General features: G+C 32.7%; 2 protein-coding genes and 1 long non-coding RNA gene across 5 annotated transcripts; 2 read left to right on the plus strand and 1 right to left on the minus strand.

Moving 5' to 3' along the window:
- Nucleotides 1-215: 215 nt before the first annotated feature.
- Nucleotides 216-1691, plus strand: LOC108844987 (probable protein phosphatase 2C 54; the record flags this gene model as incomplete). Its single annotated transcript, XM_057006200.1, has 3 exons — nucleotides 216-728; nucleotides 1004-1152; nucleotides 1266-1691. Coding segments are annotated over 3 exons (786 nt in total), but the record flags the coding sequence as incomplete, so codon positions are not given.
- Nucleotides 1692-2322: 631 nt separating this feature from the next.
- LOC108846160 (endoglucanase 19) lies at nucleotides 2323-6358 on the minus strand. Of its 2 annotated transcripts, none has more exons than XM_057005948.1 (9): nucleotides 6006-6358; nucleotides 5349-5561; nucleotides 5060-5260; nucleotides 4670-4759; nucleotides 4409-4573; nucleotides 4042-4326; nucleotides 3248-3596; nucleotides 2990-3064; nucleotides 2323-2895 (listed from the first exon to the last, which is right to left on the minus strand). In XM_057005948.1, exons 1-9 carry the CDS (start codon nucleotides 6201-6203, stop codon nucleotides 2597-2599), a joined length of 1875 nt encoding a protein of 624 aa, XP_056861928.1. In that variant the 5' UTR covers nucleotides 6204-6358; the 3' UTR covers nucleotides 2323-2596. The 2 variants fall into 2 exon arrangements, with proteins under 2 accessions (XP_056861928.1, XP_056861927.1); XM_057005947.1 differs by having other exon boundaries at nucleotides 2323-2898.
- A 7003-nt stretch (nucleotides 6359-13361) lies between these two features.
- Nucleotides 13362-15564, plus strand: LOC130509192 (uncharacterized). Of its 2 annotated transcripts, XR_008943331.1 has the most exons (4): nucleotides 13362-14053; nucleotides 14146-14495; nucleotides 14592-15025; nucleotides 15331-15564. It is a non-coding gene; the product is annotated as an uncharacterized LOC130509192 (long non-coding RNA). The 2 variants fall into 2 exon arrangements; XR_008943330.1 differs by lacking the exon at nucleotides 15331-15564 and having other exon boundaries at nucleotides 13364-14053; nucleotides 14592-15139.
- Nucleotides 15565-17319: the final 1755 nt, after the last annotated feature.

Consider the following 17319-nt stretch of genomic DNA (forward strand, 5'->3'; position numbering starts at 1 on the left):
CGAAACTAAACATTTCAGGTGAATATATAAGTGTGATACACGTGTTAGAACTTTCATGACTAATATCGACACGCTTTTAAATAGCGTTCGTTGACAAAAAAAAAATAGCGTTCATTCAGTTTTATTAAAAAAATAAAATATGTTTACTTAACTGTTTTAAAGAATTTTTCTTTAAACAAAACATACCAAAATTATGCCAAAAGTTTTTATGTTGACGACTAATACATTTCTTCCTCTATATATATTTAGGAGATGTAGGCTCGACATCGGAGGGAACACAGGTCCCTGTCGATTCAATAATGGCTGACGTGGCGACTAACGATCTAGACGGAAAAACAAAGGCCGGCCACGGGGTAGTCTCAGTCATGGGACGGCAGAGAGCTATGACGACCGCTGTTTCCACTGTCGTCGACGAGATCCCTTCTTATGATATTTTCGGTATTTTTGACGGTCTTAGGCTCGCTAAATTCTACGAGGAGAGGCTGTGTCGGCTTGTGAAGGAGGAGGTAACGGTATGCCACGGCCGTGGAGTTGCGGCAGACTGGAGTAAAGTGATGAGATCATGTTTTTCGGAAGAGGTGGAGACTGTGAGGTCTACTGCGACGAAAGCGGTGGTTACTATTGTCGGAAAAGAGGAGGTAATTTTGCTTTGCAGTGGCGGCGCAAGGGCGGTTCTTTACTCTCAAGGCGGAATCGCCTTGCCTCTCTGCCACATCCATCTTCACCAGGTTATAGCTTTGCCGCTTTGCTTTTTGATAATATTTTACATTTGGTATTAGTGTGTTTATTTTTGCACCGTCTTAATTTTAAAAATGTTTATTATTGTGGTTTGTATTTAACTCTATCATACCAGCTCACTAAGATTATATGTTAAGCAAATGTTAACTGATCCAACCGTTATATAATTTACTAAGATATGGAGTAATATTTTTTGAATCACTTAATAATACTAAAAAGTTCTTTGTTTTTCAATTATATAACGGAATATATTTTCTTGGAACAGAGTGATGTAGATCAAAATTTGAAGATCCATAAGCGAACAATGATCGATGATTTCATAGTACTTGCATGCGAAGGCCTATGGGAAGTGGTCTCCGACGACGACACATATCGACTTGTCAAAAGTTGTCTTTACGGAAAATTACCAGACGGGTTAGAATTCTCACTAAATATTAACTGTATATTTTCACAAAGTTCTTTTATTTCTGAAACGTATACGTAGATTTAAGATAATTAAATGATGATCTCAAATAACAATGCGACAGATGTAAAAGTGAATCAAGCTCTACAAAGGCTGCGCTAATCTTAGCAGAGCTTGCAATTGCTAGAGGAAGCAAAGAGAACATAAATGTCATCGTTATTGAGTTGAGGAGTTCTGATGTTTCTTAGCTTCATTTTTAGGTGTGTGATGGTTCTCAATTTATTAATAGTTTTGTTTTCCTTTTCTTCATTAGCATTTTTCCTTTTCCCTAATATAATTTTCATCTTACGTCTTGGTTTTAGATACCTTTTTGGTGTTTCATTGAGTTCTGTTTCGTTCGATTAGCTACACTTTCGTTAATTTTCAGTTGTATTTTTTTTCTTTAAATAAATAATTGCTTGGGAGTTTGTTTTCCTCACATAATGTATGTAGTATTTTGTTTTATTTTATTTTGTAACAGACACATAATATATTTAATACAGAGAAAAAAGTAATGAATACATCATTTTTGTAAGAATTCAAATATTTGATGGGGAAAATATGATGTTAGTTGAAATATTGTAGTGGCCCGCCATGCCGACCGATCCGCCCCTACTGACTCGGACAACTTTAATAGACTTTCAAGAATTTAGATTTAGGCCTGGTTGTGACCATGTAGCACCAGTTTTGTATCCGATAATATTTTTTTTCTTATTATAACTTCCTAGTGATCCGAATCAACATGTATCATATAAGCTTTAGAATTACAACGTGGTCCAACCACAATTGATTTAAGCCGTCCGAGTAGTCTCATGAGGGAGCCAGCCCCAACCAAAAAGAATCCTGGTCAATTGAATTTTCAACTTGACCCTAACAGTGGGCTGAAGGACCCTAATTTGACGTGCTTTACAATGCTTGGCAAAGTCCACATAACAGTGAATCAGCAACGTAGACAGCTTCTAACCGTGCATATGGTTAAAGGACTAAGCTGAAAGTAAAGCCTACAAACTGTGACCAGACTTTGATCCCCAAAATATCATGAGACTTGAAAAGGACCAAACATAAACTAGAGTCTAAAGAAAAACTTGAAAAACGTGGACTGGTTGGATCTACTAATACTGAGTCAGACTGTACCAAACCGGTGGTCCATCACATCATCCTACTTAGAATGTATAAATGTTGATTTAAAGGAGCATAAATAAAATAAACTAAAAGGATAAAAACACTTTCTTTCATTTCAAGAAACATAGTAACCCTAGTTTTCCTAGTCTCAAATCTCTCTTTGTGTACAAACTAGATAATTAATCTTTTCTCTTCCTCTCAAAGATCTAAACAATCCGGTATAGCTAATATTTTAAAAATCAGGTGAACGAGTTTACAAGCTAGTAAACCGAGATTCACACTCCCACTTTCTACTCACTCCAAAGAATAATTTTGAACCAACACATTTGCCGGAGAAGCTGAGTGGATATAGACAAATTCCATGCTTTTTCCTGCCGGTAATGATTGCATCCATGAAGGAAAACCATATGAGTTTCCGGTTTTCGTCACACCCCAAATTGGACCATAGAGCTTGGTGATTGATATCTTCAGATTTTTTAAAGTTTTTGTAGATCTATTGGTTAGTTTCGTTGAGTATCGGTAATAAACTTTTCCCTCGTTCATCCATGAGCTCGTCATCTTCTGTGATATGGTAATGGAACTAGGAGAAGAAGCTGCTAAACAACACCAAATAAGTTAAGTTCTTAAACCAAATTGAAATAATTTTTCACAATCAATTGGACTATAAAATAAAAAGATGACCAATACCAGGAGGTGTAGTCGGTTTCCTTTTTGGTGCCGGTGCTGGTTTTATAATAACCGGACTTGGAGTCGGACTAACACCTGAAATAATAGAAACCCGGTTAGTAATGACCAGCTAATTAAATTGACAGCAAATGTAACAACGAACAGTAACTATTAATTGAATCTATGCTTCCCTCAAAAAGTAAAAAAAAAATACCTATTAATTGAATCTCGGTTATTAATGCAGACTGTTTATCAGACTATGTAACCGTTAAATCTTACCGGGAAGTAGCTGGTCAAAACCGGTCGGACCGGAAATTAACCGAGCTAGTACACCAAGAAGAGGCGCGTTGTTATAAGTCGTCGGCTCGGTTTGCTCGTAATTGTTCCGGTCGTCAGCAAAGTTGTCGTAGGCGTCGGGTCCACCCACGAGGGCTCCGGTCAAGACGTTCGGGTCGCTTGTCTTGCGGCTGTACCACTTGGCGTAACCACCTCGGCAAGTCACGAACTTTTGATCGACTTTAAAGGAGACAATCGAGGAACCACGATGATGAACTTGCCGAGGATAGTTATGTCCGTATCCCACCATGTAGCTCGTCCCTCTAGGGTTGTCTCCGAGGATGTAATCCACCTGATTATTTTCGACTTCATTTTAGTACAGTTTTAGGGGATGTATTCAATTTAGCATTTGATGTGATTTGATTTTTAATAGAGTTTTAGATGATTTTAATAAGTTGCAGAGATTTAGTTGATTTTTGTTAAACTACTCTAGAATATCACCTAAAACAATGAGATTTGAGTTTTATTTATTTTAACTAAGAAATTCTACCCAAACACCCTAAAATCACCTCAAAACTTTAAAATCCCACAACTTAAAATATTTTCAATAACAGTAGATTTCAGAATACTTTACGAAATGTCAAGTTCAATAACAGTGGATTTTAAATGAGTTTTTAAAATTCATGTTTGAATAACAGTGGATTTGTCATTTTAATACAAATCACCCGAAACTCTCAGTTGAATACATCCCCCGAGTTGGAGGTAAATTAGTAAATGAGAAAACATATGGGGCAAACCTGTGATTTAGAGAAATCAAGGAGTTGTGATGGAGACATGTTTCCTTGAGAACAACGGAGGTTTCTTTTGGAGGAAGAGAGAAAATCAGAGTAAACGGCGGCCAAGAAAGAGGCACTAGTGACGAACTGCATGTTGTTCCACCGTTGCCGGAAAATCAAACCTCCGGGAGTTTTCTGAATGTTCTTTGTACTTTTTCCTAACATAGAACACATAAACTGTTCTGCTTTCTCTTGGTACCTCCCGAACACACCCGTGTGTTCTCCAGCTTTTCCTTGCATTAAAATCTATAAACCAAAGCAGAATTCCGGTTTAGTAACAGCAAATTAAGTAAACCAAATCAAACCGGTTGAATTCAAAAGTGACTACCTTAGCAACAAGGGTCTGGACACCGGCGTATTTAACATCCCAACCAAACTCCCTCATCGACCAGCCCGTACCGCCCATTGAGTCGCCGTTCTTACCGAGGTAATCCAAATAATTTTTATCATTGGTTGCTTGGTATAACCACGCAGCAGCCCACAGTAATTCATCCTGGTTAAATACAAAATTTGTAAAGGTTTATAAATCAAGGAATGCTATTTAGTTTTGAAATATTTTTTGGTTGGATATAAACGCAGCGTTTTGTACATTGTAACCGCTGACTGAGCCATAGTACTTCTGTGCCACCGTGATGCTGCTGTCGTACTTGCCCCTATATTTGTCCGCAAATTCAAATAGCTGCCAACATAAGATAAGAGTAGTGTTACATTCAGTGGCAAAATCATAAATATCATTAATTAAGAGGTTATATTTACGACCTATGTTTCTTGCACATGGAATTTTCAAAAACTTCTTATTTTTCATAGTAAGTACTTCACTGAAATCAAGTATATAGCATTTAACGCTTTGTTTATTATAGACTCAAACTCAAGCCATGTGCTTAACCGAACTCCATATCACCAAACCGGGTTTTAAAAATTGGTGTCTTGTTAAATTTCGGTCTTTACCGTTAGTGAGTAATGTGAAGAAGAGGTTTACCTCATGAGCGTGGCGGAGTAGCTCGGCAGAGTATGATGGATCAGACCGAAGGAAGACTATGGAAGCAGCAGCCATTGCGGCAGCGGTTTCTCCAGCGAGATCAGAACCCGGATTATTCCGGTCAATCCTGTAAGCCCTACGGTCAGTGGTCATTTCCTCTGGTCTTTGCCAGCAGTAATGATCCGACTTACCATCTCCCACCTACATAGTTACAAACAATCATCATTCAAGACCAAACTTAATTATGTAGATCGATAATAAATGAAAATGTGTAGTGTTATATTGTCACCTCTGCATAGAGGACGTTAGGTTCAGGGTGAGCCTTAATGAAATAATCAGTTCCCCACTTAACGGCGTCAATAGCATTGCCAAGTTCACCGTTAGATTCTAGCTGGCCACCGTATTCTATGATGCTCCAACACATTGTCGTCACCGTGAAAGCCATTGGCAGCCCAAATTTCACATTGTCTCCGGCGTCATAATACCCTCCCACTAAATCCACCTGCTCAATTAAATATATATATATATATATTTTTCAATTTATCTATTTAGGAAAACAATGTTGTAGCCTTTGTCAATGTTTTAAGAGTCGACTTCTTACAACGGTTAGGTAGCCAAACCCATCGAGACACTTCCACTTAATTATAAGTTTTAAAAATTGGTCAACGGAAAGTCAACCGTTTTGTTTTGGATCTAGGCACCGATATATGTACATATATAATTATTCAAAAATATTGTTCGAATGTATAAATATTATAAAAACTGGAGGATATTTCTTTTACAAAAAATGGAAAAAAATCCAATGAAGCGAGTTTAATTGATCAAGGCAGTAAGTTCTTTTTCTAAATGACGATTAATGCGTATATATTGAGTTTTAAAAAATACTGGTAGCATTAGTTAGAATTATACGAGTTTCAGTGTATTAAATAAAAAGGGAATTACTTACGCCGCTGGATTTGCCGTCGTTAAGACCTGAGTGAGATCGCCAAGAAACTCTCTGATTGGGAGGGAGGTGTCCTGATCTCTGAGCTTCAAAGAAGAGAATGCTTTTACTCAGAGCTTGTTTATAGTCGTGCCCCGAAACTGCAAATTGAACTAACCCAAGAAAAAGAAGAACTGAAATGGTGCAAGTGGAAGAACCCATTAATTATATGTCTTTTGCAAAATTTTGGAACAAAGTTTAATCCTTTTCAATCAAAATGACTCAAGAAGAATAGTGGGTCCTGCTCGGACTATGTTAGATTTAACGTCTTGGATCTGTTCATGAAAAGGTTGATCCTTTTTAAACGTAGAGTTAGAGAGAGATGGTTTGGTGAAGGGAGATGAGAAAACGAGAGGTTTATATGGAAGAAAGTGAAGGAAGGTACCAGGAGGAGCGAAACCGGCAAATTCGATTAAATGATAAAAAAAAACAAATTATTCAAACTTTTTTTTTGAGAAAAAAATATTCAAACTTTTAAAATGCTAATATAGTAGTAGTCTTTTTTTTGTCAACTATAGTAGTAGTCTTTTGGCGTAAAAATGTAGTAGTTAACAAAGTATCGGCAGACAAAACTTTGATTCAGTTCTAGACTGAAACAGTTGTTTTTCCCATGATCTTAAGAAGATTCAGTGCCGTGCGAGAACGTTGAGAGGCCTAAGGCAATTTTTTAAAAGAAAATAAAATTTACAGTTAAAAATGTATTTATAAGTTATATTTAAATGATATAACTTTTAACAAATAGATAAAATTTAAATGATAAAAATAATTCTTACAAAATATTTTCTTTACAAACAGAATTTTTAATGGATTAAAAACATATATAAATCATAGAAGAAATAATGTGATAGACAAACAAAGATTGAAGGCATCTCATAAATAACACTATTTAAACTATTAGAACTTCAGATAGTATAATAAATTTAATTAGAAAAATACCCTATGCAAAACTGAGCTTGAGGGTTGAACACACGTTGACACACCACTACCAAAGAATATTAACCATTGCACTATGAATGAGCTAGTGTAACCGGGGCCCTAAAATGTTTATATTCTTTGGGGGCCTGAGGCAAATGCCTTTTCAATTTCATTGTAAGCACGGCTCTGAGAAGATTCTGGGAAAATATCTTCCATATAGGTTAATGAAACGAATATAAAAGAAAAAGAAAAATATATATCATAAACTCCGTTTCTGTATCAAACTTGTGAAGTAAAAATAATATAATACAGTAAATTTTTTATAAACTAATACTCGATAAAATTAATAATCTATATAATTTGATAAATTTTGTCGATCTCAACATGGACTGGTTCAAAATTTGATACAAATCGATAAATCAATAAGATTATATTTTTTATTTAATTCTATGTAAATATATGGTCCCATTAAAATTATAAATTAATAATTTATATTTATACATATTTTATATAAGTAAGAATCTATTTTTTTTGTTTTACATTCACAATATAATTTTTATATTTTCCTAACACTTAATATATTTTTGATGAGATTTAGTAATATTATATCTAAAACACATTTAAGTTCTATGCAATATATATTATGTACACCAAATAATATATTAAAATTAATATAAATATCAAATTCCATAAAATAGCAATCAATGTCTATCCACTAATTAAAGTCAAAGATTTTTTTATCATAAAATAAATATATCTTAAAATAAAAAAAATCTAAATAAGAAACTTTCGTAAATTAATATTTCTATAAATTAATAAAATTTTAAAATCCCAACATTGTAATTTATAGAGGTTCTAGGATAATGTGTCAATGTATAGTACTCCCTTTGTTTCATAATAAGTGTCACTCTGAGCTCATTTTCTTGTTACACAAAGAGTGTCACTTTACAATTCCAATGTAAATTATATTAACTTTCAGCTGAAAATTAATTGCAAACTGCATTGATTTTATAAATAATTTTATTTATCTAAAATACTATTGGTCAAAGAGGCATAATTAATTACAACTTACATATATTTCAACAACTTTCTTAATCTGTATGAAAAATGTCACAACGACACTCTTTAAGAAACGGAGGGAGTAGTAGTCTTTTTGGGTCAAAATGTAGTAGTGTTCCTTTAAGCAAATGTAACAATGTGTCGGCAGACAAGGCTTTGATTAAGTTCTAGACTTGAAACAGTTGTCTTTTCACATGACCTTAAAAAGATATTGGAAAACTTTAGCAAAAAAAAAAGATTTTGGAATATATCTTTTAATTAGGCTAACGAGAAGAAAATACAAATATTTAATAAATTACCTTCCCATATCAAGCCTTTTGTCCAATATCAAGCTTGTGAAGTAAGAATATAGGATAATTTAATACTTCCTCCGTCCCACTTTAAGTGGTGTTTTAGGATTTTTATTTTCTTCTATTTTAAGTGATGTTCTCACTAATCTAGGTAGAATTTAATATGATTTGAATTTTATGACCAATTATAAAATATTGTACTTTTTTATTATTGGTTAAACTAGTTTTATTTAATATATTTTTATGTTACCAAGATAAACTACATAAAAATATGTGTTTTCTTAATTTATGTGCAATAACCTAAAACATCACATAAAGTGGTGGAACGGAGGGAGTATAAAGAAAACATGTTATAGATGTTTAAAATGTGCAAGTGCATTCTTCTACATCTTATTTTGTCTGTCTTGTAGTATTAGACAAAAAAATGAATTAATTTTCGAGGACAATCATAGTTGTCCTTCCTCCCATTACGGAAGCTCTGAATCTTCCATGCATCAAAACAGATGCCACAAAATATTATTATTATCCCATTGTTTATTATAAAAAAGTGAAAATCTTGTCGTCTGTCTTCAGATCTTAACTCACAATTTAGGACTTTGTTACTATTCCCATACAAGTAAAAGGGTTATTATATTCTTGTCCAGAAACAAATCCAATGTCTTGTAGTATTGGTAGATAGTTGTTAGAAATTGTATAAAAAGATAAATAATAAACTAAAATTATCAGTATTTATTATAGTTTTAATAAACGTGAAAACTCTAGAAAATCTTACTTTCAGGAACGGAAGGAGTAATTTCAGAAAAAAAACAAATCCAATATTTTTTTCTTATCGATAACAGAAGAAATATAAACCTGTAAACCGTAGAAAACCTTAGCATCGATTCCTGAGGATCCATTTAATAAACTAATAGATGTGTTCACAATTTCTTTTTAGTATTGAACATTATTCTCATATTTACAACTAAAGTGGGAGGTGTTTTGATCGATCGAACTTATCAACTAAATGCCTATGACTAGGGTCACATGCCAAACAACACACGCTCCGAATTTAATTCTCCATCCAGAGCAAAATAATATTTTATCAATAGTATATAAAATTGCATAGCCGTCAAAACAAATTATATATGTATCAATATATTCTTGTTCATAGAAAACTTGACATGTGAAAGTCAATATGGAGGATGAAATAGCAAGGAAGGTAAACAGTGGGTCAAATATCGCATTTCCATTTGAGTTGGATGTTGCCAACCGCATACATTGTCTGCCGGAAATAGAAGTTGAGCTCTCTCTCTCTCTTTTTGGGTGCAAACTTAGTAATTTCATCGATACTATTAAAGTTGAATTATGTCCCATTGATATTAGTTGTGTCTAACTAACAACTAATAATATGAAATTTTTTAATTTCTCTATTAATTCTAATATTTTCGGCAACCCACTTTTATTTTATCCTCAATAATAGTCGACGGTTATCGAATGTATTGAGCATGTGTGATAATAAATATCTACATATGATCGACTAATATGTACATATAATAATGAACACTAATTAATCATATCTTTATGTTTGATGCATATACCACTCTCATTTGTAGCAATGATTGATACACATATTCATATTCTTTACATATATACTAAACAAAAAATATATTTAAACCCCGTTCACTCACTTCCTCTGCATCATCGCTTCAATGACTTGATATACTAAACCAAAAATAGAAACCGGTTCACTAGAATTTTCAATAAATGTGCAATTTTTTTTGGTTCCTTGGTGCAAAAACAAATGAGTTCATGGTTCAGAAAAAAAAAATATTTTATCAGTATAAGAGCTTGCAGATTCAGTGTACATGTACAAAAAAATTTAGTGTTCAAAACTATTTTAAAATTATTACAAAATTAAATTTTAAATATTAATAAATATAAATATATAATAGGTTAGTAATAAGAAATCAATACTGCTATTTATTATTATTATTTTTTCTTATTTTAATGACAGTAAAAATTTCATCAAATTTCAAAAAATCACAAGTTTTTTTTAAAATTTTATGTACTGTTAAAATGTATATGTAGAATTAGTCAAAATTATTTCTGAATATTAATAGATTATTTTGGGAGTTTTGTCAGATTGACCAATATTGGATCGCGGTTTTTTGGATTTTTTGTCTGGATTTATCAGAGCTTTAGTTAATGGATTTTAGTTAAATATGAATCAGACTATATATATATATATATATATATCGTCAAATCTGCTGGTTCAACAACGGATCTGGGTCATATATGAAATATTTTTTAAAATTCAAATATATAATTGAACCGCAAAATACTCACAATATTGTTTTACTAAAAATCTAACTTCCTAATTAGAATATAAACAGATTCTAATTATATAACTAAAAAAAATTAATAATTAAAAGTTACATATTGGTTCAATCAGTGATTCAACTGGTAGTCAGGTTCTAGGTTTTAACGGGTTTTCTTGGGTTTTACTGGATTATTAAAAATGATTTTTACCTAAAAATTCAAATCTGATTACATACCGGATCACCGAATTTACATTTTCAACCGCAGATCTGGATTATGTTTTAAAACACTAGGTACAGATGTATAGTTATGTAACATCACAAATTAAATACAATTATCAAATCTTCTTACTAATAATTTTAAAAAGATAGTATACATAAATAGATAAGAATATTGTAGAAGTACTAAGAAATTAGAATTAGTTACTTTAAATTTTGACCCGGGTATAGAAGTATAGTTTAAAGGAAGCCATTTTCGGGTCAATTCCAAAATCGGGTTTTTTGTCACAAATATTCTTGACTAATTATGTTACATAAATACTAAGAAAATATTAATGTTAGAAATTTTAAGAATAAAGTTTAAAAATGATTTCTTAAATGCATATGACACAAGTATAGAGTTAAGCAACTTGACATATTGAATATTGTTACCAAAAAATATATTAAATTTAACTAAACTTATCTAAAAGTATGATAACAAAAAAACACAATTATAAAAATTAAATTTCTCAGATTAATAAAACAAAAAATATACTCGCCATTTAAAAGGGTGGATCAAAATCTAGTTAAATTTAAAGTGGACTCAAAGCAGTAGTGCTTGTTTGGCTACAAAATCAGCCATAACATTGTCCATTCTAGGGATAAACTTAAACATAATAGACTTAAATGCGAGGGAAGTTAAGCTCTTTTTTGGTTTAATTTTTCTATTGATAAATAAGTTATTTTTATAGTTCATACATTATAAGATTTAAATCTATGAAACATTACATAACTTATAGTTGACGTGTTGTTAACGTTTCGTGTCATTAGAAATTTTAGATCTTTAAGACATTCTTTAAAAATAATATTGTCCAATCAACTTTAATTGATTAATTAATTATAAGATTATAATCTTTCATTTCTTTAAAATTTAGTTATAAATATATATTCCTTATTAATTGTAAAATATCTCATATAATTCTTACTCTATATTAAAAATAATCAGATAAAACATAATGTTAAAATAAAACAAAGTTAATAGATTATATTGGATCAAGATAGTATAAAAATTAGAAAACAATAAACTACTATAGTTTATGTTATTTGATTCTCTGATAGACTTGATTATTCAATAAAAATGGAAAATATTTAAATCAGTTTGAGACAAGTTAAAGAACATTTTTTTTGGTCAACAGACAAGTTAAAGAACATATTATCTCATTTTGATTATGAAAAGTACTAAAACCTAATTTTGATCAGTGTGAAGTGAGTAGGATAAATTAACTTATTTCAATTGTAAAAATCTATAAATATAAAACCAATAAAATGAATGAAATATACAAAATTGATCAAAAATATAAGATAAAAGTAATTTTAATAAATAAACATTTCTAAAAATAATTCTACGTTTCAAAAACACAGATATGAATTTAGTTCAAGTTAAACAAATGGCTATTTATATAAAGGCTGAAAGCAGTATTTAGCTGTCCAAAATTGCCATGCTACTTAATATTGTTTGAAGCAATGTTCTAAAAATTTCAGTTTATGAGATTCTTAGGTGATAAATCAATTATAAAGAAACAATTTTTTTTAAATGGTATAAACAGTGTTTAGTCACTGATCTTTTTATAAAGTTTATACTTATCACCTGTTGATTTTTATATAGAAATCACAATTTATATAATTACAACAAATTATTTTATAAAATAATCTGAATTATTTAAGTTCGTTAACGAAACAAATCGACTTGTATCAGGCTTAGCTAAATAGGTAAAGAGGCCAAATTTTAACAAAAATATGAATCTTTTTGTCGTACTCTGATTCGCAAACAAGGTAAAATCATAGATTTATGATCTGGCTTAGATGAGGTTTTGGTATCCACCTCTGAGCTCTCCAAGACCAAAACTATAGTCCAGTAGTTATAAAATTATAGATTAAAGTAAAGTCTGCAGATATTTCTCCCGTTAAAAGGCGAACTGATATATCGATCTTTAGATAGAGCCATGCTTCAAACTCTAACATAAAACCTAGCATGTACTCTACTATACGTGCCATCGATGGCTGGAAGTCACGATTGATGAGTCTTTTCATAAGAATTAGCTCCATCTTCATGGAGAACTTAAAAATGAGGACTATTAGCCAACTAATGTAGTGTTGCACGTCATTGCCAATCGACATAACCTTAATGGCCTTTTGGAGTGAATTAGCTATGGCAGTAAACCAATGTGAGTTTAATATGAATTCAGAAGGCCATGACAAACTCAATTTTAGTAACAGATCAAGCGAGATTATAGAAAATTGCCGATTAATGATGCAATATTCTTCTAAGATTTTCCGGAAAATCTCATAAACGTACACATGATTGACAAGCTCCGTAGAAAATAGGAAAATCCCCAGGTAAGAAAGGTAAATAGACAATTGTGGAAATACAAAGTATTTTTTTTTTTTGAAAAAGGCTTACTATTTAAATTGCATGAAAGAAAACAAATACATGTTTTTTGGGCCTTAGTGTATGTTGTGGATTTTACAAGAGATCCACTTAGTAACCTAGAATAATAGTCTAAAGCCCAAAGTAATATAGAACCCAGCAAGAGTAACCAAATCGACAGCCATTCCCGTGATATGCAGCCATTCAACTAAGCCACATCTGAATCATGGCGGAGGAGGAGACCGGATTCTGAGACCGGAGACTAGAGCATCTGTTTCGGATAGTGAGATTGAGAGTTGATAAGAGAGATTGTGGAGACCTGTAGCATCACCGGTGAAGCCTCGCGTTCCGTTCAGTCCAAAGGAGGTAGATGACTCCTTGCCAAGCGATCAGAAGAAGTTTCTTCTGCGGTTTAGGCAATCGCACAGTGATGAGGTAGTTTATCATTCCCTGATAGTCCCTAGGAGTTGTAACTTGACATCTTCTAGCTGTTGGTGACCATACTTCCCAGCTGAATGGACATTCAAATAGGAGATGGTCTCGCGATTCTGGCGCAGCATTGCAGAGGAGGCAAGCCGGGTCCGTGACTAGTCCCCAATTAAGAAGGCGATCCCTAGTTGGAGATCGGTTGAGGACGAAGAGCCATGAGAGAAAGTTGTGCTTCAGAATCCCACCTTTACACCAAAAGATCTCAAACCAAGGAACTGGAGTGGAGTGGTTTTTCAATTCCCTGTAGACAGCACCAGCGTTGTATTTGTTCCAGTGCTCCCCATGCATTATCCATTCATAGGAGTCTTCTTCTTCACTCAACCGTACACTAGTGAGGTAGGTTTGGAAAGTTACTTGATTATCATTTCTTGGAGACCTGATAATCCAATTCCCATTCACATTGATGTCCTTCACTGTTGCGTTTGCAGGCACACCCATTCGTCTAGCTATCGCTGGGGATAGGAATGTTTCTAAACTACCAAAAGGTGTCCAATTGTCTGTCCCGAAACGTGTGGTCGCCCCGTTGCCTATTTTAATCTTCACCCAAGCATAAGCAGTATCTTTGATTCTCAGTAGCTTATTTGCAAACCATGAATGTTTCTGATTCGGTTTCTTGGTCCAGAAACTGCTCAGAGAGTCATTCAGTACTTTCTTCTTATACCATGCTACCCATAGAGAACCGGAGTTGCAAAACAGGATCCAGATTAGCTTGAGAGTACACGCCTTATTCCAAGCAACAAGATCTCTGCAGCCCAGTCCTCCTTCCTTTTTCTCCAAGGTAATCGTTTCCCATGCAACCCTAGCAGAGTGATTTCCTTCCGCTTTACCTTTCCATAGATATGTTCCACATATGGCATTGATTTTCTTGATGCAGGCTTTTGGGAGTACAAACGTTGCGCACCAGAAGTTCGTGATACCTGCTATTACTGTGTTTACCAGAAGGAGTCTTCCAGCGAATGAAAGTGATTGAGCACTCCAGGAATTGACTTTGCTTTTGACTTGAGCAAGGAGTGGTTCACAGTTCAGCAGTATGAGTTTTTTAGAGTTCAACGGTACTCCTAGATAGCGTATAGGTAGCGACCCATGGCTAAGACCTGTAGAAGTAGTGATGGTGGTGATCTCATAGGGAGTTAGGCTTGAGGAGTAGAAAGCTGTTTTTTGGATGCTTACTGCTAGCCCTGATTTGACTTTGAATTCTTCTAGGATCTCCAATACTCCAGTCACCGAACTCTCTGTCCCATCCGTGAAGATAAGAAGATCGTCTGCGAAGCACAAATGTGTTAATTTGGAGGCAGCACATTTATCATGGTAATTAAACTTCCCTTCTTCTGCGCTTTTATTGAGTAAAATGGATAGACAGTTCATTGCTATTACAAAGAGGTAGGGACTCAGCGGATCTCCTTATCGGAGTCCTCTTTTCTCTTTGAATTAGCCGTGAACTTGTCCACTGTAACCGACTGTAAATGATGTAGTAGTAATGCACGCCTCCACTAGCCTTACATAGTTAGCCGGAACTCCAATTCATGTTAAGCAATTTAGCACAAAACTCCAACTTATAGTATCAAAAGCCTTCGCAATATCCATTTTGATAACTATTTTCTTTTTTCCTACAGATTTGTGATAGTCATCCACTAGTTCGGAAATACAAAGTATTGCTTACAACACAAACTGTCATAGAAATATTGTTTTTCACGTGCTATATAGGCTGTTGCACCGATTACAAATCTCATGCACGTGTGTATTTTTAATTGCTACACTAAAGAACTGCCCAGCCGTAGTTTAAAATATAACCAAAAGGTTTGGACAGCAATTTGAATTCGATTTTGAATTTAATTGTATTATTTTATCTAATTTGAATTTATTTGCACTCTTTACTCGGATTCAAGCCTCATTCATTAATGCTTCTGAAAATACGAGATGGACAATAACACGTGAATCCTGAATACTAACAGCGTAGCAAAACTTTTTTATTTTATTTTGTCAACGTATACGCTAAAGCTAATATATTATTCTACTTGTTTTTTCGTCACAGAACAACATGACTCTATTTTGATAGCAAATTCTAATTCTCTTTTTGTCAAAACAAAGAAAGCTAAAAGCCTCGAATAATATAACCCATCTTCACTAGCAAGCATAGAACTTATGAACACAATTGTGGATCCAAAAACTCACATAAGATATTTGGTGACGGTAGTTTATACAAACTATGAATTTTTTTTTTGTGTACAACGAAATTCTTAGAACATAAAGATATTAGGTCACGAAAATAATATTTTCTATTGGTGTTGACAAAACTTCCAAAATATGATTGAACAAGACTTAACTTTAGTAATTTTTCTTTTCAAAATTTGGAAACCGATATTTATATAAAAAACCTCCAAAATTTTTGGGGACTAATATTTCATTTGCCTATACACAGATCCGTCTTGTGTCTAGACTAGATCTTAGAAAATATCCGTTTTCTTCTCTCATTTTCTCTTTTATAATTGTTTTTAGGCGTTTGGATGGCAACAATTTTGGGATTTCTCTCCGCTTATTCGTAGATCAAATTTGAAGATGCGGCTGTTCTTTTCTTCTTCTAGCCCCACCAACATTTTCTAAGAGAATCTTTAATTATTTATTTTTTTCTTTTTTTTTTCTAAACAGAGTAACTTTAATAGAATTGATTGTTTCTCTAATAATATTTTATAGTAAAAAATAGAATAATAACAAAAAACAAATTACTCTATATATAGAATAAAAATATTTCTACTCTATTATAAAATAGAATAATTACTATTGAAAACTTTTAATCTAAATTCTATTTTACGATAAAAAATATAGTAGAGTTGGAGATTTTCTAACATGCAATTATTGAGTCTAACAATGTTGTAAAAATACGAAATTAAATTGACATGCATAGTTTGTAAATAAAAATAAATAAATCACAAAGAAAATTTATTATTACAAATTGTCATTTATAGCCAACGAAATATAATATATCATATATAACCATTAGGGTTGGTTACTATATTACAAGTTTATCATTCCGTATTTACTTATTGCTCTTCTTTTTATTTCACTTTGTTATTTGTTTATGATTTCCTCCATTTTTAATGTATTTTTAGCAAATGTCTTTACAAAAAAAAATATAAACAAGATAAAGCCATTGTTGTAAAAGAGATACGGTTACGTATTTTCATCGTAAACATGGAGATTTAGCTGAATAATTAAAAAATGTAAAGCAACACAAAATTTACGTATCTTATTAATAAAAAAAAGAAAATGAAGATTTCCACCATTTTCTTAAAATAAATAAGATTTTTTCCACTAGAGAAATAAAATCAAGATTTTAGGAATTTCTATATTGAGATCATGGTCACGTGAACGCATGTGACTGCCGACAACTATGAGATGGGGCCCTCCATGTGATCGAAAATTTGAAACCTTCGTGCGTGAGAGCCCAAACGCTGTTTTATAGATGCGGCCCATTTTCTACGTCATCACGTGACCTCACATGATGCTTTGTTTTCTATTAAACTTGGGAGAAACACAATAAACCAGGAGCATACATTTCTGTTAGATACACTTACCGAACTTTCTTTAGACATTCGTATAAAGAA

The sequence above is a fragment of the Raphanus sativus genome, chromosome 3 (genome assembly GCF_000801105.2).
Source record: "Raphanus sativus cultivar WK10039 chromosome 3, ASM80110v3, whole genome shotgun sequence".
Taxonomy (NCBI): Eukaryota; Viridiplantae; Streptophyta; class Magnoliopsida; order Brassicales; family Brassicaceae; genus Raphanus; species Raphanus sativus.

Excerpts from the sequence above, each read along its gene's own strand:
- LOC108846160 (XM_057005947.1), bottom strand. The coding sequence starts at position 6,203 with ATGGGTTCTTCCACTTGCACCATTTCAGTTCTTCTTTTTCTTGGGTTA. Across the intron at positions 5,261-5,348 it reads CTAACGTCCTCTATGCAGAG|GTGGGAGATGGTAAGTCGGA; the intron begins GTGACAATATAA and ends GTAACTATGTAG. Across the intron at positions 3,597-4,041 it reads TTGATTTCTCTAAATCACAG|GTGGATTACATCCTCGGAGA; the intron begins GTTTGCCCCATA and ends GAAAATAATCAG.